We start from the raw sequence: 23308 nt of genomic DNA on the forward strand, positions 1-23308 counted from the left end.
AAATCTGACTTCATTGTTCTATTGAGTACCTGTATATTATATTGGCTAAAAAAAAATTCTCTGTGTTAATGATGGGAGCTAACCCTCACAGTTCAAAGTTTTTCTGAAGTGCTCTTTAGTCCATTATAGGTTACTGCCATTGTGGTTATGTGCATTTAGCAAGTGTTTAATTTATAACATTTACTAAGCAGAGAAAGAGCAGGGACCATGCTATTTTATAAAGAGTCGTAGAGCATTATTGTGGAGATGGTTACTGATAAATTCTTCACAATATGGACTTGCCTTTATGCAGAATAATTTGCATTTCTTCTTTTCCTTGCCTTGTTAATTTGAGATTGCAGTACATGAACTAATGCAGTCTGCCTTTTCTACTGCTTAGATGAGATTTCTCTTGTTAGTGAGAGAGGGACTCAACACTAGTGGTGCCTAACACCTTCTGCCTAAACCATGATAAGCCAAAAATTGGGTACTTTTGTCTTGAATGTGAAAAAATGGAAAACAAAATGAGGAAATGCATACTAGATTGAACCTAATTTGAACTCAGAGAAGAATGTAGTGGTGGAAAAAGAGCTCCGGGTTTTGAGTCAGACCAACTTTTTACCATTGAGTAGCCAAGTGGCCTAAAGAAAAACCACTCATTCCTGAGAAAACTGAGCTCAGTTAAAAGGGAATGGTATTGTTGTGGAGAATGAAAATCAGGTAAAGCTCTTAGCTCCCATTTATCTCAGCTTTGGGCTTCTGTTTGAGGCACTGACTACAGTACAAACCTGCCCGTAATGATATAGAGGGCTCTTCACTCAAGAGTCCAAGAATGGGATTTAATGATCCTTAAAAATTATATATTTTTCTGGGGCCGAGGATCCATACTGGCCAGCAGATTTTCAAAGGTTTCATTTAAAAATTTGAAAACCACTGTATAAGATTAAGAATTGCTTCTTGTCCTTACTAATTAGGACGCAAATCAGTAAAATCATGAGACTGCCATTTATAGCAGTTGACAGCAGTAGTTCCATGATTCAGTTAACTTGACTGAGTCCCACTTGATTATGCTTCTCTACCTTTTTTGGGGGGCTTGTCTACATTTTTAAGGTGTGGTTGCTGGGCACTGCCAGCTCAGAGAACTGCCGTTAAGCAGGAGCATGCTAGGAAACTAGGCAGCTTTGGGGTCCTTCCTACCCTTAATATATTAATATGTGTCTTGGCTTTTAAAAACTACTGTGTATGGAATTTTAACTTGAAAATCACTAGGTAGTGATTTATTGGAATAAGGGCTTCTCGAAAGAATTTTGCAGTGTTATGTTCAAGTACATAATTACATGTTTATGAAGTCCAAAGACCTTATGTGATGTGGTAGATAGTAACTGCATTCCAGGAAGAAGTATATTGAACAGTCTTTTTGGTAATAAAATTTAGTAGTCTTTTAAAAAGAGCTTTCATGATAACCCTTTGTATTGCACATGGTGAGGGTATTTTGTACAGTTGTGAAGTCTGAGGTATATGAAGTAGAATGAAAGAAAGTAAAGGAACAAAGGATGGAAAGGCAGGTGTTTGATGCTTAATAGGAAAGGGAAGAATAACCAAAACTTGATCAAGAGCAACAGGTTAGGAGTTCCCTGGTAGCCTAGCAGATTAAGAATCTGGCATTGTCACTGCTGTGTCTTGGGAATTTACACATGCAGGCGAGACTGCACAGGGCCCGAGGGGTGGGAGGGGCAAAAAGAGCAGCAGGTTACCTACCTTGTTTTCAGCATAGCAATATTTAAGTGAGAATTGAGTCCTTCATGCCTATTCTAGGAAGAGATACGATAACTTGGAGATGTTAGTGATTAGATGAGCTATGAAGATAGATAATAGTGAACTAAGAAGAAGATGTCAAAGGATTTGAAATTGGCATTAATGTGAAAAACCAAAGTAAAATCTCAACGTGTAGGAGGAACATGTGCACTTATGAACTAATGAGCCAATTCTGATCCACTCAGGGAAGAGGAAGAGATTGTATTCAGCCCTAGCAGAGGCATTTGAATTAGAAAGGTGGGGGCAGGAGAAGATAAGCTACCTTAGCGTTGTAATAGCTTACCAAAGGTAATTTTGCTTTTCATTTTCTCTTTTAAAAACACCCAACTTTATTAGTGAAGAAATCTTATTGGTAATACCTCAGTAGTGGTACAGTAGAAGATTCTAGTAAGTAAATGGAAAAGTAGTTCAAGTGTCTGTTCATCCTTGTTTTAAACATTAATCTTCTCTTCAAATGGTTGTGTATGTTCATTTTTGCCCGTTGCTGGTGCCCATTGCTAAGACCTTTTCTTTGTGCATGTATCTACAGTTTGGAAATAATTTGCTAACCACCTCTGAAGTAAATGCATCCTTTGTAAAATGTGGTTAGAGTGTGTATAGTAGAGTGAGAATTTAAAAGCTTGAAGAGCATTCAGTTCAGAATTCTAGAAATGTGCAATTTTTCTAATCTTTCAGTTTAGTGATCCAAGTGATGGGTTTGTGTATGCGTGACTCTCCCTTTTTTTAATTGGCTGTGCATATGGCACGTGGAACTTCCTATGCCGGGATTGAACTCATGTCACATTAGTGACTGAGCACAGCAGCGTCAACGCAGGATCCTTAACTTTGAGCCACCAGAAAACGTCTGTGACTCTCCTTTGAAAACTAGTCATTCTAAAGCATTCAACTTAATTTTCATAGGAGCACTTCTTTTCATACTTGTATTTCACAACACAAGTAACATATTTTAATTATAGGCAGTATAATGGCATAGTTTTGAGAACAAATAATGGGATTCTTAATAAGGATAATTACTAATAGAAGCTGAAGGGGATTCCAGAGAATAGCCTTATTTAGCCTCAAGTCATGGTCTTCATTGATGTTTACCTAGGCATGAAAGGCCTAGCATCAAGCCAGTCTATCAGTTAAGTGGTATTTGGTTAATCCAGCAAATTAAGTGATGGTTCTGTAAGAGTTGTTGCATTCTAGATCATTCTATCAACGTTATGTGGGAACATTGCCTCATGTAAAAGCCTTTTCCAATAATTTTGTAAGAGACAAGACTAGAAGAGAGAGGGGTCATGAAGGGTCTACTACATGATAAAGTAAGGAATGAGGGACTTTAATGGCCATAGAAAAATTTCAAGCAAAGGCATATTTTGCCTCTTACAAGGTAGGTTGATAGACTTGCAAAAGTAATTCTTTATAAGAAAATAAGAGCTTTCGATTTGACCTTTTTTTTTGAATATTTGATTTCTGATAATCTGGTCCTGTTCTTTGGACTAATAACAAAATAGATTCTCAGTGCCCTCCATCATAGTGTGTTTATACATTAACCTTGGGTTTTTTTTGGAATAGGGCTTCAACCCATGAAAGGCTTTGGTTTGTTTGTTTGTTTGTTTTCCCCCATGTTTATAATACCTATTTTCATACATGATGAGTAGTTCTACCCCATAAAGGGAGCCCAGTACAGGAAATAGTTTATATTGAATTAGATGTTATTGGACCATTTAGATTAGTTTGACCACAAGTTTTTTATTCCAAAATAGGTAATGACAAATGCATTTATATTGAAGTGTGTGTGTGTATGAGAAATTTTTTAAAAGTCAAAATTATGGGTGTTCTGATGTCACCTAAGTTAAAAACAATGTAGTCTGTTGAAATTCTAATAGGCCTTTGAATTTTTTCTCTAGAATCCTGAAGTATCCCTATTGTGATTTCATCCTGGTTCTCATACCTCTTGATGTATTATGGTTTTACATTGGGAATAAACACTGCTCTTTAGGGGATTTAGAATTGCTAGCAGTTTCAGTATGCTCCAGGCAAGAGTTCATCTTCCTTTTGAAACTTCCTGTCCTTTCTGACTACCTAATTTCTAGCACAGTTTCTAGACTTGATCAAAATGACATCTTGGACTCAACTTTTACTTTATTTTCTGATTGCAGGTTGTTACTGCTGTGTTGCCTAGATTGTTGGTTTTCAATCCTTTACATTTATGTTGATACCCGTTTGTAGGATACACTCCCATGGGTAGTACCCAGGATTATTTGCCGTTTCCATTGTACTAGTAGTAGTTCTGTCCCTTACTCTCTTGTTAAGAAGCATAATGGTAGGAAGGTGACCTAAATTTCATGTGCAGAAGCTAAATTACAAACTTTTTCCTGCTGCTGGTGATCATTCACTTGGACTTGCTATCTTTACTGTTCTTTTTCCAGCTTAACTTTTTATAAAACAGTGCTTTCCTTCTGTCCACTTGCTTAATTTTTGCCAAAACACCTTATACAAAGCCTCTGGCCTCTAGTTTGGTCTTCTCACTGTCCCTGACACAGCCATTGCTAATTCCCATCTTTTTGGCCTGAGGGTTTTCTGCTTTATTACTCTGATTTATAACTTACTTTAATCTTGAGGTCCAAGTTGTCTTTGAACTTTAGAGGATTAGCTCTGTTCTTTCATTCCCCTTAAAGAAAAAAAAATGGTGTTTGTGGTATTTAATTTGTAAAGTACCTGAAGGAATACGATATGCTTAATATTTAGGTGGTGCAAATTTGGATTTGACTTGGGAGAAATGGCATGCTTAGACTCCACATTCTTATCAGTTCCCATTGTACTAATAAGTACATTTCTTTGCAAAGGTCATTCTTCATTTGTTCTCTAGTGAGTAAGTCCCTGTAATGATGAAAAATTTGTATCTGCAAAAAATGCTGTGCAGTAGCAGTTGTCGTTTGTCATTGATACAGCTTTGCATTTGCTGGTAAGGTATAAAGTGACATAAGAAGTAATGGTAGTATAAAATACTCTTAGAACTTGGCAGACTTCACTAATTGTTTTCTGTTGCCATTCTTTAGCAAAAGTGTGGATCTTGGGGGCAAAAATGCATGGAGGATTATAGCTGACTTATTACCAGTATGGTCCTGTTGTATGGCACTATTTATATTGGAATAGATTACTACAAGGTTTCAGCATGTAAAACTTTTTTTTTGAGCTTCTTTTGACAGAATTTGGGGAGGGGGGCATCTTTTTAAGGCAGCACCCGAAAAGCATCTGGAAGTTCCCAGGCTAGGGGTCGAATTGCAGCTGTAGCTGCTAGCCTACACCACAGTCACAATGCCAGATCTGAACCGTGGCCACCCCAGAGCCTTAATTGACTTAGCTAGGCCAGAGTTTGAATCAGCATCCTCATGGATACTTGATAAAGAACATCTTATCTTGCTTGAAAGATAAAGAACATCTTTTAAGCAAGTTTTGGGATCCAGTTACCCATGAGCCACCACAGGAACTCCCTGACAGAATTTATTGTGACCTTTCTTCCCTTCTCCAAATAAAAATACGTTTACAACAGTATTAGCCATAGGTTAGATGGCAAAGTAAGAACTTGACAGTCAGTGAAATGTTAATCTGTAGAGATAAGTAGACTTTGTCCAGTGGGTTGACCTGTATACATGTTCATTGTTTTAAAATCTAGGAAAGATACTATTTAAATTTTTAAGTAGTACCCAATTTTGTTATATTGGGATTTCATTTATTTGAATTGCCTGGTGAGTTGGACATCATTAGAGAAGTTAGAAATGTTTTCTTTAATGGAGATTAAAGACCATCTTTCAAGCAAGTTTTGGGATCTAGGAGTTTTTTAAAATTAGCAATATTATCAAGGAACCCAGTGAGTGGTAAGTTGAATGTTTCTCATCTGAGTGATTAAATACAAATGCTTTCCTGAGAAAGACCTACTTCTGTTGATGCAAGAGTCATGAATTATCAGGTCATAATTTCTTTTGCTTCTTAAAACATACTGGAGTTCCCGTTGTGGTGCTTTGGTTAACGAATGCGACTAGAAACCATGAGGTTGCGGGTTCAATCCCTGGCCTTGCTCAGTGCGTTAAGGATCTGGCATTGCCGTGAGCTATGGCGTAGGTTGCAGACGCAGCTCGGATCCCATGTTGCTCTGGCTCTGGCATAGGCCAGTGGCTACAGTGATTCGACTGCTAGCCTGGGAACCTCCATATCCCGCGGGAGCGGCCCTAGGAAAGACAAAAAGACCAAAAAAAAAAAAAAAAAAAAACCCAACATATATTAAACACCATTGCCCAGAGTTTCAAAGGAATACTTGGATCACATGTAATCCAAGGCCACTTGATGAAGATCCTACTCAAAACACATTACCTTTAAAATGTGATTCTGGGAAATTGACAGTTAGGGACAGTGTTTTACGTAGGCAGACTTAGATCTTGTTGTACTTAGAACAAGCGGGTTCTCAATTCAGTAATTGGATGAGTATTTTACTACTCTGTTTAGAAGGTGTTTGGAAATAAGACATATCCATGCTCTTTGGTAACAGTAATGACTTTTCCAGTCTTTTGCTTCTCCTTTGGTAGTTTCCATCTAATAGAATTATCAGCAGACTGTTACTTTAATTGAATTTATAGAAATAAGACTTGAAGAACAACCTTAAGTAATATTTATAAAAGTAAACTAAAATGTGTGCCGGCTTACTTTAAAGGGGTGAAATAACCTGGTGCAGACTATGTAGACTTTGGGGATTTGAATTTTTTATTCATTCTATGACTTTGGGCAAGTTACTGCATCTCTATGACTCTCATTTCCACGTCTTCAAAACGAGAATGATAATAGTAACATCTGCCTCTAGGATGTTTATTGTATAGAGTTAATACATCCTCATGGTGATTTTAAATAGCAAATATACTGCTTATCTTCTTTTATGCTTCTGTATTATCACATGTGGCTTGGTTTATTTTAGATTAAATTTAAGAGAAGTTTAATAAACTGCTTTAACTTTAATATTTATTGATTACCTGATATATTATACTATAAAGAGAGACATAATAAATATAAAAGGCTTCTCTGCTCTTTAAAAAAAAACTTCAACAACCTAGAAAGTACTGTGTGTCTATCAAATCAAGAAGAGCTAGTTTTCAACCTTCTTTTTAAAAAGAGGCTGATACGAGTTCCTCTCGTGTCTCAATGGTTAAAGAACCCGACTAGCATCCATGAGAATGCGGGTTCAATCCCTGGCCTTGCTCAGTGGGTTAAGGATCTGGCATTGCCATGAGCTGTGGTTAGGTCACAGACGTGGCTTGGATCCTGGTGCAGATGGCGGGGGATACAGCTCCAGTTGGACCCCTGGCCTGGGAACCTCCTATGCCCAGGGTGCAGCCCTAAAAAGACAAAAAAAAAAAAAAAAAAAAGGACTGATAGGAGTTCCTTTCTGTGGCTCATTGGCTTAAGGATCTGGCATTGTCACGGTTGTGGCTTGGCTTACTGTTGTGGCGTAGGTTCAATTCCTGGCCTGGGAACTTCCACATTACATACTGCAGGCATGGCCAAATAATGTATCAGATAAAATCTGCCTGCGAGGGTATTATACATAATATACAGTGTGCATGTGCAAGTTTAAAAAACACCTAAAACCAAAAAAAGTTGGTGATGGAAATACTGAGAAGTGGGGCCTTCCTTGGTTGTGAGAAGCTTGTCTAGGTCAACACTGATGCCAACTCTGAAAGGGGGCTCTGGGGGAGGAAAGAAGGAAAGTCCCCAAGAGTGTCAGACAGTTTTAGCAGTTGTCAATCAATGCTCAATAAGTTCTTTTTAGTACTTTTCACCATTTTGCTTTTAATTTTTAGGAGGTACCTTGTGAATGGGGTGATTCAAAATTATTTTCAGAATAGTTATTAATTCTCCTAGGGATGATCTAACTAGCATTAAAGATCCAGAGGCAAGCAATTTTCTGAACCTGATTTAACTTAGTTTTTTAGTCTCACTTATTGTTAGCCCGTTCTCTCAGTTGATTTTTCAAAAAGAAAAAAAAAATTTTTTTAGAACACTCCAGGCTTTTGATCAGCCTTGAGTTTTTGTGTGATTATTATCTTTTGTTTCATTTTTGGCAAAAATCAGGGAGCCACCTACTCTGGCTTTTAACAGAAATAAAAATGAAACTTTAGGTTGGTTTTAATACCGGGGATAATAATCTTTGCTTCATCAAATTCCTTGTTGATATTTTAAAAGTTAAAAGGTGCAGATTTGCCATCTATTTCTTAATAGAAAATGCAGGAGTTCTCATTCTGGCACAGTGGAAACGAATCTAAGAACTATGAGATTGTGGGTTTGATCCCAGGCCTCGCCCTGTGGGTTAAGGATCTGCATTGCCGTGAGCTGTGGTGTAGGCCGCAGATGTGGCTTTGATCTGTTGTGGCTGTGGCGTAAGCTGACAGCTGTAGCTCCAATTGGACCCCTAACCTGGCAATGTCCACATGCTGCGGGCGTGGCCCTTAAAAAAATAAGAAAGCAAATGCTTTTAGTTAAAATCTTCTGATTCCATCCTTGAAATTAAGCTCTGTCCTTTCATATCTATTTGACTTTGTCGTTCATAGAACACTAAAATTTTACTCTCTTATGTCAACTTTGCATAAAAAGGTGAGTGCACAGAAAGAAAGTCTAAAAATCTGCAGATACTTAACAAATTAGTTCTTGACGCTACCTAACCATTAGCATTTTTGGTGGAGAGCTTTTCTAATTGGTTGGTTGGAAGCAACTGGAAAAGTTACAGTTGAAAGAAAGGAGATCATTCCAGCCACAAGAGGGAGTAAGAGACTGATTTCCAAACTGGTGGGTCTCTGCTGGAAAGAAAATAGCTGTTTTCTTTTTAGAATTCTGAGAGCTCTAGGAATAAGTCAAGTCTCAGTGACTCTACAGAATCAAGTGAAAGTTTGGGGAGATCCTCTCATCTCAGGGGAATTGTGCAAGACCAGAAATCTGAACTTCTGCTTTGTGCTGTAGAATTTGAATTACATTTCATATTGAGAATATTATTTAACATGACATTTTTGGGGCTTTTGAGCTTTTTAATTGAATAATAAAATGAATTAGGAGTTTTATGGGATCATTAGATTTTAGGTTTGCAGACGCATTTATTCTAGCTTTTTCGTGTTCACAGATCAAGAAGTTGAAGCAAGATAAGACTTCGTCCAGTTGCTTGAGCTGTATGCCTGTTTGTTTTAAAATCTAGGAAAGATCCTGTTGCATTTAATTTGCAAGGACTGCCCAAATTCTTGTTGCATTGGAGTTTCATTTATCCAAATTGTTTAATGAATTGGACGTTAGAGAAGTTAGAAATGTTTCTTAGTGGAGATAAATGCCATTATCTCTTGTTAATTCATTAAAAGTGATGGCTTTAGTTTTAGACTATATTTTAGGGTTCTATACTTAAATGAATATAACGAGAATCGTACTTGAAGGCCTTGTGCTTCAGGTTCTTGGCACCTTTTCCTCTTAGCTATTGGCATTGTTTGTCCCTGATTGGTATGAAAACGTAACACCGACATCCAAACCTCTTTTCCTTTGCTCTGCTCATGGAAGAAGGCCACGGAGGTACAGTCTGAAATAGGAATGGGTTATGGAGGCTTCATCTTTCCCTTGCACATATTTGGTGCGCTCAAGTCAAAGGGGGACTATTACCCAGCTATGTTTTCACATTGCAGTCCCTAGATGTCTCATTGGAGGTTGAGTCTTTTGTTTTGATATTCTGGGACTATTTACTCATTGCTTGATGACTTTTTAATGTATATTTATCTGAATGGAAATTAAATTTAACAATATGACCAATTGGTGGAATATTCTCTAAAACAAAGTGAGAATCTCCTGTCTACCCCCCATATTTTTATTTATAAATCACTTGTCTTTGTACCATTTTTCTCCTAAGTACAGGTTTTACCAACCCAATAAAGAAATTTGAAAAAAGAATATGAGCACGAAATGAAAATAAGGGTGAAGAGCAAAACTCAGTAGTAATGACCACTTCATTAAAAAGGAGTTTTCTTTAAAACTTATTTTTATATAATAATTGTAATATTAAGTAACCAAAAGGGAAAATAGTCCTTTCTACATAGGGTAGTTAAACTGCCTTTCTAACCAATTACTTATTTTTTAACTTCTTATTTTGGAATAATTTAAAATTTAGTGGAAAAATAATATGAAGAATTTCCCATATATTCTTTACTTGATTCCCCTAATTTAACATGTGTAACTATAGTATAATTATCAAAATCATTAAGTTAATAAAATAATGGGTAACATAAACTAATAGGACTTAATCGCATATTATACCACTATAATTGTCTCATGCTGGCTCAGAATTCAATCCAGGATCATAACTTGCATTTCATTATCATGTCTTACTCTCCTTTAATCTAGATCAGTTTTTCAGTCCTTGCCTTTTACGTATGTGTATAATATATACATATATATATATATTTTTTTTTTTTTTTTTCTTTTGTTGTTGTTTTAGGGCTGCACCTGTGGCATGTGGAGGTTCCCAGGCTAGGGGTTCAGTTGGAGCTGTAGCCGCTGGCCTATACCACAGCCTACCACAGCCGTAGAAACTTGGGATCTGAGCCGTGTCTGCGACCTACAGCACAGCTCACAGGCAGTGCTGGATCCTTAACCCATTGAGTGAGGCCAGGAATCGAACCCTCGTCCTCATGGATGCTAGTCTGGTTTGTTAACCGCTGAGCCACAACGGACACTCCCAATGAATGTACTACTTTTTGAAAGGGGAAGATATTCTGGCTCTATAACTTGTAATTTTCCTTTGAAATATATTTTTATTGATTGGCTTCATGTATTCTAATTGGCAAATTAAATCACAGCACATAGCCCAGTGGTTTATTTTGATTGCATGGTGGCAGGTGATTGTTCTTAGGGCTGAAATAAATATATAGAAACTTTATAATGGGTACTTGTTAATTTTTTAGAGTTTAATCTAGGGACCCATAGTCTGTACATTGTCTCATTCCCATTTAAGAAAGAAAGGAAAGGACAAGTGGCCTTGAATTTGAAGAAAACCTAAGGAATTATGGTGGGATTGGAAGTGTTCAGTGTATTAGAGAAGTTTTCCTGGAATGAAATCTGTGGAAGAAAGGTTTTGAAATGAATTCTATAGTGAAACACAAGAAGCTTGAGTGCGGGGGTGGGTCATGACTTTCTTTTTGAAACTCCCATCACTGCTCTTGGTGGCAGAGTTAGTTCCAGACCTAGACCAAAATCTCGGTCTCCTGGCTTCCAAACAAAGGTACTCTGTCTTCTTGCTGTCCTTCCACCCTATCTCTGGTGAATTTTTTGTTTTCGTCTCCCTTAGTTGCTACCTCTAGAGTCATTCCCGAGCAGCCTTGAGCTTACCCAAGGGTCCTGAAGGCATATCAGGGTGTACCCTTTGGCTGCTGTTACTGAATATGTATACTTATTTAGTACAGCACGCAAACACATGTCATTTTTATTATGTTTTGTCTTAACTGTTCGCAAGTTTGGTAAGATGATGAACTCTTGATAGTCTTTAGGATGCTAGGCTAAGACTTCCTCTAAGATTGTTCTGAGTTTTTCTCTGTTACATTTAGATAAAGCTGTTCAAATGAGTCTGTATTCTAGTTCAGCCTGGGGATTTGATATTTGAGTGCCTAATATGTGCAGAACATGTGTCTTTAAGGAGCCTGTAAATTAAGAATACATATGTGAAAAGTCAAAGGTGCAAAATAACATAGTTAAATTTTAAGTTATACTTAATCTGAATAACAAGTGTTATAGAGCATGGGATATAAAGTTAAAAAGTAAAAAGCTCTTCTGACCTCATCCCACAGAGGTAATCCCTAGTAGTCTTTTTTGCATACTCCCGGGAACTTGCCGTGCCCATGCAAAAAATTCTTTCCTTGAGAAATATACACAAATAGGATCATATACAAACTATTCTGTAAGTTGACCCACATGCACACTTTGAGATATATATATATATATATATGTATATATCTTTTGCTTTATTCTATTTTGGCACACCTCATTCTTTTATCTGTGTAGTGCTGTATGTATAACATAGTTTATTTAGCTAGTCCATTGTTGATAGTGATAGAAATTAGGGTATTTTCTTGTTTCTCCTTCAGTTGAAAGCTATTCAACAGACATGGGAGGTGCATAAAATGTAGGCTAAATTGAATATTTTTGAGAATTAGCTTTAGGGAGAACATAACCTTATAGATAGGTATTTAGCACAGATTACTTTAAATCAGTCAACAGTTCTTAGATCTTTGGACCCCTGGACCCCTGTTAAAGGAAATCCATGAGATCACACCCATTTTCATGGCAACACCTAAGTCATGATTTGTTTTTTTCCACTCTGGACATTAACATTGATGCAAAAGCAGTGGTGGCTAAAACCGCTGGTTCCTTAACACTAATAAAGTCTGTGGCACCATACTGTACTAGTGATTGTTACATTTTTCACTACTATGTACAGTGTTTTTTCTTTTTTTAGACTGACTTGACTTAATGTCTTTGAAGCTGTAAAATTATTTCATTAATAGTTCTAGTGTATGTTTTTTTCTAAGTTCTGTGAGGCACAGTAGGAAATATATCAGTTATTTCCAGGAAGAGCATCTGTGATTATTGCGAGCTGAACTAGTTGGGGCTAACCCCCGCCCCATGGAACACTCTCCTGAAGAATAGCAGACAGGGAAGCTGTGGTTATTCCTACTGGAGTATTTGGCAAACATCTGAAAATGATCTAAATGAACTTGTCACTTTAGGGAGAGCAAATGGTATTTGTGACCAATGATAAAGTTCAAGCTTTGAAGCAAAAGGATAATTTTGGAAAACTTGTATCCCCTACGATGATCTTGATAGCTTCCCCCCTCCCGGAAGTTTTATGAGTATAAAGCAGACCAAAAACATTTTAAACTATAAATACGAAGCATTTGTTACTTGTTTTCTCTACAAAGTATACCTGTTTTGGAGTTTTCTGGTGTCTCAGCAGGGTAAGGATCTGGTATTGTTACAGCTGTGGTGCAAGTTTGATCCATAGCCCAGGAACTTCCACATGCCATGGGTGCAGCCAAAAAAAAGAGGTCCTTTTATGGCTCAGCAGGTTAAGAACCCGACTAGTATCCATGAAGATGTGGGTTTGATCCTTAACTCAGTGGGTTAAGGATGTGGCATTATCAGAAATTGTGGCATAAGTCTCTTGGATCTGGTGTGGCTGTGACATAGGCCAGCAGCTGCACCTCCAATGCAGCCTCTAGCCTGGGAACTTCCATATGCTGCAAGTGCAGCTCTAAAAAAGAAAAAATGCCAAGAACAACAAAAAGAGACAAAGGAAAAAAGTATACCTGTTTAGAGAGAAAAAGTAAGTGCCTTGGTTGGGAGGAATATTTTAAGCATAAGAAAATTCCTTCACATGGAGAGTCCAGAACTAAGGTAGGTTTCTGGGAAGGTGGTAGGTTGATTGGTTGAGATGTCATTTTGAAGTTAATATAGTAGAAGTTCTTTGGTAGTTTACTTGATGAGTTTAGATAGTGCTTGAATGAAAGAAAGTTATTGGTTAGGGAACATGATTCAGATTATACTTTTTTATCCTGGAAGAGGATAACGCTTGTTCTAAGTCTTTCAGTAGATTGACTCATTTAATCCTTAGAACAACGCTGTGTATTCTATGTAGTTTCTAACATCACTTTTTTTTTTTCTTCTCCCCTCGGTTTTTAGGGCCTCACCAACAGCCTGTGGAGGTTGCCAGGCTGGGGGTCAAATTGGAGCAGCTGCTGGCTACAGCCACAGCAATGCTGGATCCACACCACATTGTCTGCAATCTACATCAAAACTCATGGCAACGCTGGATACTTAACCCACTGAGCAAGGCCAAGGATTGAACCCACTTCCTCATGGATACTAGTCTGTTTGATAACTGCTGAGCCATGACAGGAACTCCCTGACATCTCTCTTTTACAGGTGAGAAACCTGAGGCCCAGAGAAATTTTAGAACTTTGTCAAGGTGACACAGCTCGTAAGCAGTGGACTGGGATTTGACCTTAGGTAGTAGGCACTGTTTCCAGTTTGTGTCCTTTACATGTCTGCTGTAAAAAGAATAAGTACTAACAAAATGTTTTTCCTTTATCTTTTATACTTTGATTTAATCCTGTGTTTTAAAATGGAGGATCTTTTGCACATTATTTCACCACTTTTATTAGATATACAGCTTTTTTATTCTGAACCCAAAGTAAAGGTGCACTAAAGCAGATTTTTGGATGTCAATATCCCTATTTCTTTTACATCTAACTGAGCAGAACGCCTACTGTCAGGAGCTGTGGTAGGTGCTTTCCTGGTCATACACTCATTTAGACCGTGTAACAGCCTTTAGAAGTAGATTTTCATCATAATCATTTATAAATATATTTTCATTTAAAAGTCATTTTATAAGATTAAATTTCATTTAATTCTTTTACAAATGAGAAAATTAAGCCTCTGAGAGATTAGCTTGCCTCAGATCTCAGAATTAATGATGAGAGTAGAATTTAAGTTCTGCCTAATTTTAGCATATATATATATCTGTTATATATATAAGTGCTTGGATGCTCAGAGATTAGGATCTTGCCACCAGCTCAAGCAGCAGTTTTGGTGTCTTAGGTGGTTTCTTGTTATTACAGATTTGATGTTTTAATCTTGGTCTTAATTTCAGGCTATAATCATACTAAAGAACAGTTAGAGAGAGGTAGCACTAAAACTAGAGATGGATTTTCAGTTTATAAACCTTTCATTAGAAATATTTGACCATAGTTCTTATTTAAATTCCTATTAGTAAGGTCAGATTGAGTCTGTCTCAAGAAGGGCAGTCAGAACTAGGTGACTTTTCAGTTTGTGTGGTTCCTTAATTTTAATATTTAATACAAAGTCAAAGCGTTGATGTTATGTAGACAATCTTTGGATCAAAGCATGTATTAGAAACTATTGTCCAGGTTCATATTAAGCTTGGGTAAATTGACAGGCTTGGAAAAATCATTACTTTACCCCATATATCTTAAGTATTTTTATAACCTAAGGGGTTAATTGTTGTACAATGATGCTATAAAGAAAGAAATATGTTATCTCTAGAATCTCAAGCTCCATATAATTTACCCATTGAGTAGATTAAGGTTCAGCACCCTCTCCAGAACTGTATCATGTATGCAGCTCTGTATTGTGAACCATTTACAGAAACATTTTAAATGCAGGCTTTCAGTCCCACCTAATGTTATTAGGATGACTGCTATATAAAGTTATACTATGCATTAACTCTTAAGTCAGCAAATTAATTTTAGGTTTTTTTTTTTTTTTTAATGGCCATGATTATCTTTAGAAGACAATGGCTATCACCAAAAACAATTTTTTTAAATTGCTTGAGGAAATACTGTGAATCTCTAAGTTTTGTTTCATGTTTCAGCAAGATTCGTATGTATTAACATTGTAGCGTCAGTTCAGTGCTTGAGTGTAAGATGCTAATAATTCTGTGTTTGACTTGAAAAAAAATCCTTTTCCATTATGCATTACATTTAAATTGAAAGTATACTATGTTTTATGGAGAAAATTTATAATTAGTAAGTGTATCAGTAGTCAGCCTAACCTTTTTTTTTTCTTTTTTCTTTCCCTCCCTCCCTCCCTTCCTTACGTTTTCTTTTTATGCTATATCTGAGGCACAGGGAAGTGCCTGGGGCTAGGGGTTGAATTGGAGCTGCAGCTGTGGTTTATGCCACAGCCACAACAACACCGGGTCTCAGCTACATCTGCAACTTATGGTGTAGCTTGCAGCAACGCTGGATCCTTTTAACCCATTGGGTGAGGCCAGGGATCGAAGCTGCATCCTCACAGAAACAGTGTTGGGTCCTTTACCTGCTGAGCCACAGCAGGAACACCTAACCTTCATTTTATAAAAGAAGTTGTGACAGCTTATTTGTTTCTTTCCTTATATAATGCTGTGTCTCTCCTTTAAATTCAGATTCTCACAGTGTCCTAGAAGCTGTCATCACCTCCATTGTACTAGTATTGATGATGAATGAAATCTAGGAGCATGTATTGTACTTAGCAGAGTATTCTCTGAAGTTTTTGTAAATTTTGAAAATAGCTATTAGTTCCCTCCTTTCACTGTCTATTCTCCATTTTTTGTGTCACTGCTGTTTTCTAATAAGTGCTGCTTCCTTTTTTTTTCCTTTGTTTTTATTTCCATCATGGCCTTCTCCCTACAGTTGCCTCTTTCCTCTGGCTTTTTGGAAAAATTGAACTTTTTTTCTCTTTGGTCAATTTGATAAATTAACATACTTAATCACCTCTGTAGTGTTATAGTTAATGAACTCTGTATCTTCCATGTCTTAAAATGATTAAGACCACATCTGATTTATGAATCTCCCCCAGAAAATACCCAAATGATTTTCTCATTTCTCCTTAAAAATATCAGTAAGAAGAGAGGGACTCGCTATCTGACGAGGTGGTTTATTCTAAGTTTGGACCACTCATAAGTTTTCTCTTATTGATCAGAAATCTACCTTTGCCTGAATTTAACTAGTCTTGTCTTTTGGAGCCATTCATGTCTTCATCTTTCAGTTTTCATGACTGTTTCAGTTTCCTCAACACTCTTGCTTACTTCTCCTGGATACTCTCCAGGTTTCTCAAAGCCTGTCTTGATGCATTTTTAAAGAAACAATTCAGTCTTAGATTTGGTCTCATCAGCACAGTGTAGAACATTAACCTTAATTTTGACTTTTAATATCTTAGAATCATATTCTCCTTTTTAGTAGGTGTATCACTCTCAAGGCAGAGAAAACATATCATTAATGTTGTAGTACAGGTCTGATTGCCTAGTTGGAGTTGTACCATCACAACTTAGCTGTGTTTTGAGCACATTACATGGATCAAATTAATCCATATAAAGTGCTTAATTTCAAGTGTCAAAAATATGTTTATTATTGGTAATGTTTTGATTATTTTTCTCAATTGTCTATTGCTGCATAACCAATCAAAACTAAAACAGTGATTTATTCTTTTTTTGTGTCTCTATGGCTTGCCTGGATTCTTTTGGGCAGTTTTTCACATGATGGCTGTGGTCACTTACTGTTATGTTCAGCTGGGGCTATTGTGACCGTTCTCTCCAGCAGGATAGTTTGACTTTTTAAATGCCGACTTAGGGTGCCGAGAAAGCAAAAGAAGAAGCTGCTGGTCCTCTTAAGACTTAGGCCTAGAATTGTGGAACAGCAGTCCTTTTCACCGCACTCTGTTGGTTAAAGGTGGTGAACAAAGTTAGCCTGGACTCAGGAGAAAGGAAATAAATTCTACCTCTTGACCTGAGGAGTGGCATACATGAACAGGAATGGCAGGGAATTGGTGGAGGCTGCTATTCTTGGAAACAGTCTACTATAATCTTTCTCTCATAGTTAGCTCTTTGAACCAAATTTAATCTTTAATCCAGTCTTTCTTGCTTTTTTGTGTTTTAAATCATAATGATTCTTACCTTTATGTTATCAGAAGATTTTGTTTGTCATTTATCCCTTTCTCAACTTCTTTTATTTTTAATAGCTTTTATTGAGGTGTAATTGATGTAGAAAAAACTGCACATACATAATGGGTACAATATGATGAGTTTGCCTTTTCAACTTCGTATAGTCATCATTTTACAAAAAATATTTGCCACTGTTGACAGGTGGTCCTTTTGGCCTATCATTAGGCCAGTAAGCAGCCTGACTACTGTTATCTCACCTTCCTGTTACTTACAGGTGCTGGTTAATAGCTTTAATGTAGTAGTAGTTTTTGTTGTTTTAATCACATTATGGCTAAATTCAGTATTTACTTGGGAGAAGAGGTGCTTATTTGCTAATTTAAAAATTCTCAGTGTGAGATAGCCCAATATAAAACTTTAGAGCTACAGAGTAGAGTTGTTACTCAAAAAAGATGAATTACAAATTCTCATAAATTTATTGACACCTTGCCTAAATAACTTCTAAGGTTCTTACATGTGTACTTTTACATCCTAAGTGATTCATCCTTAACCAGCTAACTGCACATTTGTCACCTTCATCTTTACATGTATACAGTAAAGTGGGTTAGATAAAAATCATTGAGGAGTTCCTGCTGTGACCCAGTGGGTTAAGAATCAGCTCAGATCTTTGAGGAGGTGTAGGTTTGATCCCTGGCCCTGAATAGCCCGTTAAAGGATCTGGCATTGTCTCAGCTGCTGTGTAGGTCATGGCTGTGGATTAGATTCGGATCCCTGGCCTGGGAACTTGCATATGCCGTGGGTATAGCCTATAAAAAAAAAAAAGTCATTGAGAAGTGAAGGATGTGGTGAGGCAGTGTTATCCTTAGCATCAGTGTCTTGCTCACTGTTAAATTCTCTGTGATGAGCATAGGGACATTTAAGTATTGGAGAATAAGTTGATGTAAAAAATATGTTGAAGCAGTAAAATATGAAATAGAAAGGCCTAGGTGGAGAATTGATTTCATGGTTAGGCTTTTAGTTACTGTCACTTTCATTTGAAAATATTCTTCTATAGTTTTAAATATACATAAATGAGTCAGAGCAGTTCACAACTGAGTTGTATATGGATGGAACCATCTTTAAATTTATGTATATATTTTCCTGCTATTCAATTTGAAATTATTTGTGAATTCTCATTAATTAACCATACTTTCTTTAGGTAGATTTAATAGCCTAACCTTTATTTAGCCTAGTCAGTCAGTGGAATTTATCCTTCAAAATGTGGTGTGCCATAGTTAAACCTAGAATGACTCCAAAGCCATTTTGCTCTTCCATCTCTCATAGTCGAATGAATAATGCATTGTGTATTAAGACATAAAACTTGAAAAGGCCTGGTCGTTTCTTAAGTGAAGAAAAAATCTTTTTACTGTCTTGGGGATAGTAAATGGAAATGCTTTCTGCTGTTGAGATAGATCCCCAAAGAGTAGCCTTAGTGTTTACCAAGTGTTCATGCCTCAAAGAGGATGATGGTGTTTAAAGGACAAAACGATGGGAAGTTTAAATTTTGCCAAGTCTTAGGTTGCAAGGCATTCCTTCTGTGGAGGCAGTGGTAGTCTTCCAGACCCAAAGGGTTCCTTTCCTTCTAATTAGGGTGATGTTTCACGCTAGAAGCTGATATTTTCTGCTGGAAGCTGCTTCAGAATTTAAATACATACATACATACATACCTACATACATTTTTTTTTTTTTTTTTTAGTCTTTTTGCCATTTCTTGGGCCGCTCCCGTGGCATACGTAGGTTCCCAGGCCAGGGGTCGAATCGGAGCTGTAGCCACCGGCCTACACCAGAGCCACAGCCACACGGGATCCGAGCTGTGTCTGCAACCTACACCACAGCTCACGGCAACACTGGATCCTTCACCCATGGAGCAAGGCCAGGGATCGAACCCGCAACCTCATGGTTCCTAGTCGGATTTGTTAACCACTGAGCCACGACGGGAACTCCCTACATACATTTTTGCAGCTGAGAGGTTTGGGTATGAAAGTGCTGGTGTAGTATAGTAAGAATTTTGTTATCCTGACCAAAGTGCTCTTATTTCAGGCAAGTACTTTCAAATTCAGGTAATAATCACAGGAAACAGTATTTCAAGTTGACTTTGCGCACCTTCAGTCCTTTCCTTTAATGCATTACAGCCTGGTCCTATACCACTTCACCCTGGTATCTATAGTTGTAGAAAGCTGAGAGAAGATTGCCTAAAGCTTACTCATCCACCCACCATTTGAAAAAATAATGAGTAAGCGTAACAAAAGTTAGAGTTACTATTTAAAAGTATTTTTCAGTTTGGCATATAAGTAGGTGCTATATAGACTAAACTACTGGGTAACCTCCAGAATAATAGAAACTAAGAATTAGATACCCCTTTTCCTTGTAAAAATTGAGACTTATTTGGGGCCAAGCCCAGCTGAAAATTAACTTTCACCTTGATTCCTAGAGTCTATTTAGTAGAGAAAAAAAGGATTATTTTAAAAAGAAAACCTTCACCTAATTCTACTGCTGAATATTATCTTTCTCCCCTCTTAAAAAATAAAAATCATGTCTTATTCCCTTCATACAATGATCTCGTGTTTTTCTTTAAATCAATTGTAGAATTACAATTCTTAGCATTTTAGAATGTAATTGATTTAGATTTAGAATTTTGAATAGAATAACTAATAATGTCTGGGGTAGTCTGTAAACATTTAAGTTATTAGCTGAAAATTACTTCAAGGTAGGTAACTAAAGGTTTTCTCTTTAGATCTGTAATTCTCATACTCTAACCAGTGTCCTAATTTAGTTAGGAAAAATAAAACTTACTTTATAAACAGCTTTTTACCTGTTGTGAGATAGTACTTTAATTGTATTTTTACAAATGAAGTTACTTTTGTTCTGCCTCCTCTGTCCTGGACTCTGATAGTGTCTATTATGTTGTTGGTTTCTGCTTCAGTCATATATTCCTCCAGAGTCCCAAAAGGTTAATCTCTTATGTTCTTTCCATTCTAATAGCATGACTACCTTGAAAATGAAGTTTGCTACCCTGTTATATAATAATAAAATGTTACGAGCACTCATGTTTTCATATTCATCGAAACATACAGTCTTTATCAGTATGTAAATTGATAGCACTATGGGTGAGAGAGGGCAATTTTAAGTATTGCTGTCTAAAGCATTCTGCTTTTAAGCCACAAATTTATGAGTCGCTTGCATTCAAAAATTGTTATTATTGGCAATGACTGGGTATTAAAGTTTTAAAACTTTTGCTATAGTATGCTCTTAATAAATGCAGATTCTTTCAGTTTTTGTAAATATTTTAGTCTTAATTATGACTCTCTTTCTTTTCTTCTCAAGTCTCTTTTGGAAAAGTTCTTGATCCCCAATGCTTCACAAGCAGAGAGCAAAGTCTTCTATTTGAAAATGAAAGGAGACTACTACCGTTACTTGGCTGAGGTTGCTGCTGGTGATGATAAGAAGGGTATGCTGCCTTGACCTTTTTGCTGCAAGTTTATAAAATAACAGTTAAATGAAGAGAAGTAGTGGACTTTTTCCTTTTTTTAAAAAATAAAGTCCTGGAGTTTCCATTGTGGCTCAGGGGTTAACGAATTCGACTAGGAACCATGAGGTTGTGGGTTCGATCTCTGGCCTTGCTCAGTGGGTTAAGGATCCGGCATTGCTGTGAGCTATGGTGTAGATTGCAGATGCGGCTCCGATCCCGCATTGCTGTGGCTCTGGCGTAGGCTGGCGGCTATAGCTTCCATTAGACCCCTAGCCTGGGAACCTCCATATGCCTCGGGAGCAGCCCTAGAAAAGGCAAAAAGACAAAAAAATAAAAGAAGTCCTGAGGCTATACAGTTAACCTTTGAGCAACATAAGTTTGAGCTACACAGGGACTTTTTTTCCCCATAAATACTATAGTACTACACAAATCAAGATTGGTTGAATCCTATATATGATGAGCCAACTTCTTTTTTTTTTTTTTTTTGTCTTTTTGCCTTTTCTTGGGCCACTCCCGCGGCATATGGAGGTTCCCAGGCTAGGAGGGGTCTAATCGGAGCTGTAGCCACCAGCCTATGCCAGAGCCACAGCAACGCAGGATCCGAGCCGCGTCTGTGACCTACACCACAGCTCACGGCAAGGCCTGATTGTTAACCCACTGAGGAAGGGCAGGCATCGAACCCCCAACCTCATGGGTTCCTAGTTGGATTCGTTAACCACTGCGCCACGACGGGAACTCCCCGACTTTTAAATTATACTCAAGAGTTCCCGTCATGGCTCAGTGGTTAACAAACCCAACTAGTATCCATGAGAGGGCAGGTTCAATCCCTGGCCTTGCTCAACTAGTATCCTTGCCCAACTAGTATCCATGAGAGGGCAGGTTCAATCCCTGGCCTTGCTCAGTTGGGTTTAGGATCCGGAGTTGCTGCGACTGTGGTATAGGCCAGCAGCTAAGGCTCTGATTTGACCCCTAGCCTGGGAACCTCCATATGCCTCCGGTGTGGCCCTAAAAAAAGAGGACCCCCCCCCCAAAAAATATACTCAGATTCTCAACTGCATGTGGAGAGTCTAAACTGCCTTGTTCAAGGGTCAACTGTGTATTTACTGCCTGATAATTGGTATTGTAAAATGTATGCTCACTGACAAGCCAATTTTATGTATAGGAATGTTTCCTCACAATTTTAAGAAGCAGTAGTTACAGTGTAACTGTAGGGCAGCACAAACTAATTATTAAAGATAATACTGAGATAATTACAGAGATGTTGCCCTAACGTTGGTCATTGGCTAGTGCGTATTCCAGGAGAAGCTTATTTTTTTAAATTTATTTCAAAATTTATCATTGGACAGTAAAGGTTTAGTTTGAGGAGTGAAGGTGCAGTGCAAACTTTTATCGATATGTTTTGGTGTGTTTTATCATCCAGGGATTGTGGATCAGTCACAGCAAGCATACCAGGAAGCTTTTGAAATCAGCAAAAAGGAAATGCAACCAACACATCCTATCAGATTGGGTCTGGCCCTTAACTTCTCTGTGTTCTATTATGAGATTCTGAACTCCCCAGAGAAAGCCTGCTCTCTTGCAAAGACAGTATGTATTTTTTACATGTTACATGGAAATTCAGTAATCACTAGTATTTGAGCACTGAAATGTATTTTATTTTAATCATAGGCATTTGATGAAGCCATTGCTGAACTTGATACATTAAGTGAAGAGTCATACAAAGACAGCACGCTAATAATGCAATTACTGAGAGACAACTTGACAGTAAGTACATAACAGTATCATTAATGGTTGATGTAGTTGAAGAGATTACAGGCAAATCTGTTTTACTGCACTTCACAGATGCTGTAATTTTTACAAATTGAAGGTGTGTGGCAAACCTGCGTTGAGCAAGTCTATGGGTGCCATTTTCTCAAAAGCATTTGTTCACTTCTTGTCTCTGTAATTTTTTTTGGTAATTTATCAATAAAGTTACTTAATAAAGTATGTACCTTGTTTTTTTTAAGACAAGTGTAAGATCTACCTGTTGTTAAAACTGTTAAAACTGTGAAGAAAACCACCTTACAGAAACCAGTATTAGACTGAGGACTAAAAATGTGCCTTTTCATTAATTATATACCCATTGTTAAAATTTTGGGTTTTGTTTGTTTGTTTGTTTGTTTTGTTTTTCTCATTTTAGGGCTGCAGCCACGGCATGTGAAAGTTCCTGGGCTAGGGGTTGAATTGGAGCTGCTGCTGTGGGCCTACACCACAGCCACAGCAACTCGGGATACAAGCTGAATTGGAGCTGTATCTGTGACCTACACCACAGCTTGCTTGCAGCAACACTGGATACTTAACCCACTGAGGGAAGCTTCCAAGACTCGAACCTGTGTCCCAGGGACACTGTGTTGGATTCTTAACCCACTGAACCACAATGGGAACTCCCAAAATTTTGTTTTTAAAATAATTTTTTAATTCAAGATTTTGAACTTTCAATCACATAGTTCATTTTATTTTTCATTTCAATATATTGATTCTGTTTT

The 23308-nt window shown here is 37.4% G+C and overlaps 2 protein-coding genes across 6 annotated transcripts in view; both read left to right on the forward strand.

The window, feature by feature from the left end:
- RNF19A (ring finger protein 19A, RBR E3 ubiquitin protein ligase) overlaps positions 1-23308 on the forward strand; it is a 1069816-nt gene that overhangs the window by 328043 nt on the left and 718465 nt on the right. The window lies entirely within an intron of this gene.
- The window catches only part of YWHAZ (tyrosine 3-monooxygenase/tryptophan 5-monooxygenase activation protein zeta), a 33022-nt gene that overhangs the window by 5688 nt on the left and 4026 nt on the right, over positions 1-23308 (forward strand). For 4 of the 5 annotated variants that reach the window (XM_005662949.3, XM_021088757.2, XM_085020958.1 and 1 more), the window contains 3 exon segments: positions 20642-20765; positions 22207-22370; positions 22452-22547. In XM_005662949.3, the coding sequence (XP_005663006.1) occupies positions 20642-20765; positions 22207-22370; positions 22452-22547 (384 nt within the window). 5 annotated transcript variants of the gene reach the window in all.

The sequence above is a fragment of the Sus scrofa genome, chromosome 4 (genome assembly GCF_054392235.1).
Source record: "Sus scrofa isolate SSC_HxYL_T2T_F1_AM1 chromosome 4, Sscrofa_HxYL_maternal_Yorkshire_Landrace_v2.0, whole genome shotgun sequence".
Lineage (NCBI taxonomy): Eukaryota > Metazoa > Chordata > Mammalia > Artiodactyla > Suidae > Sus > Sus scrofa.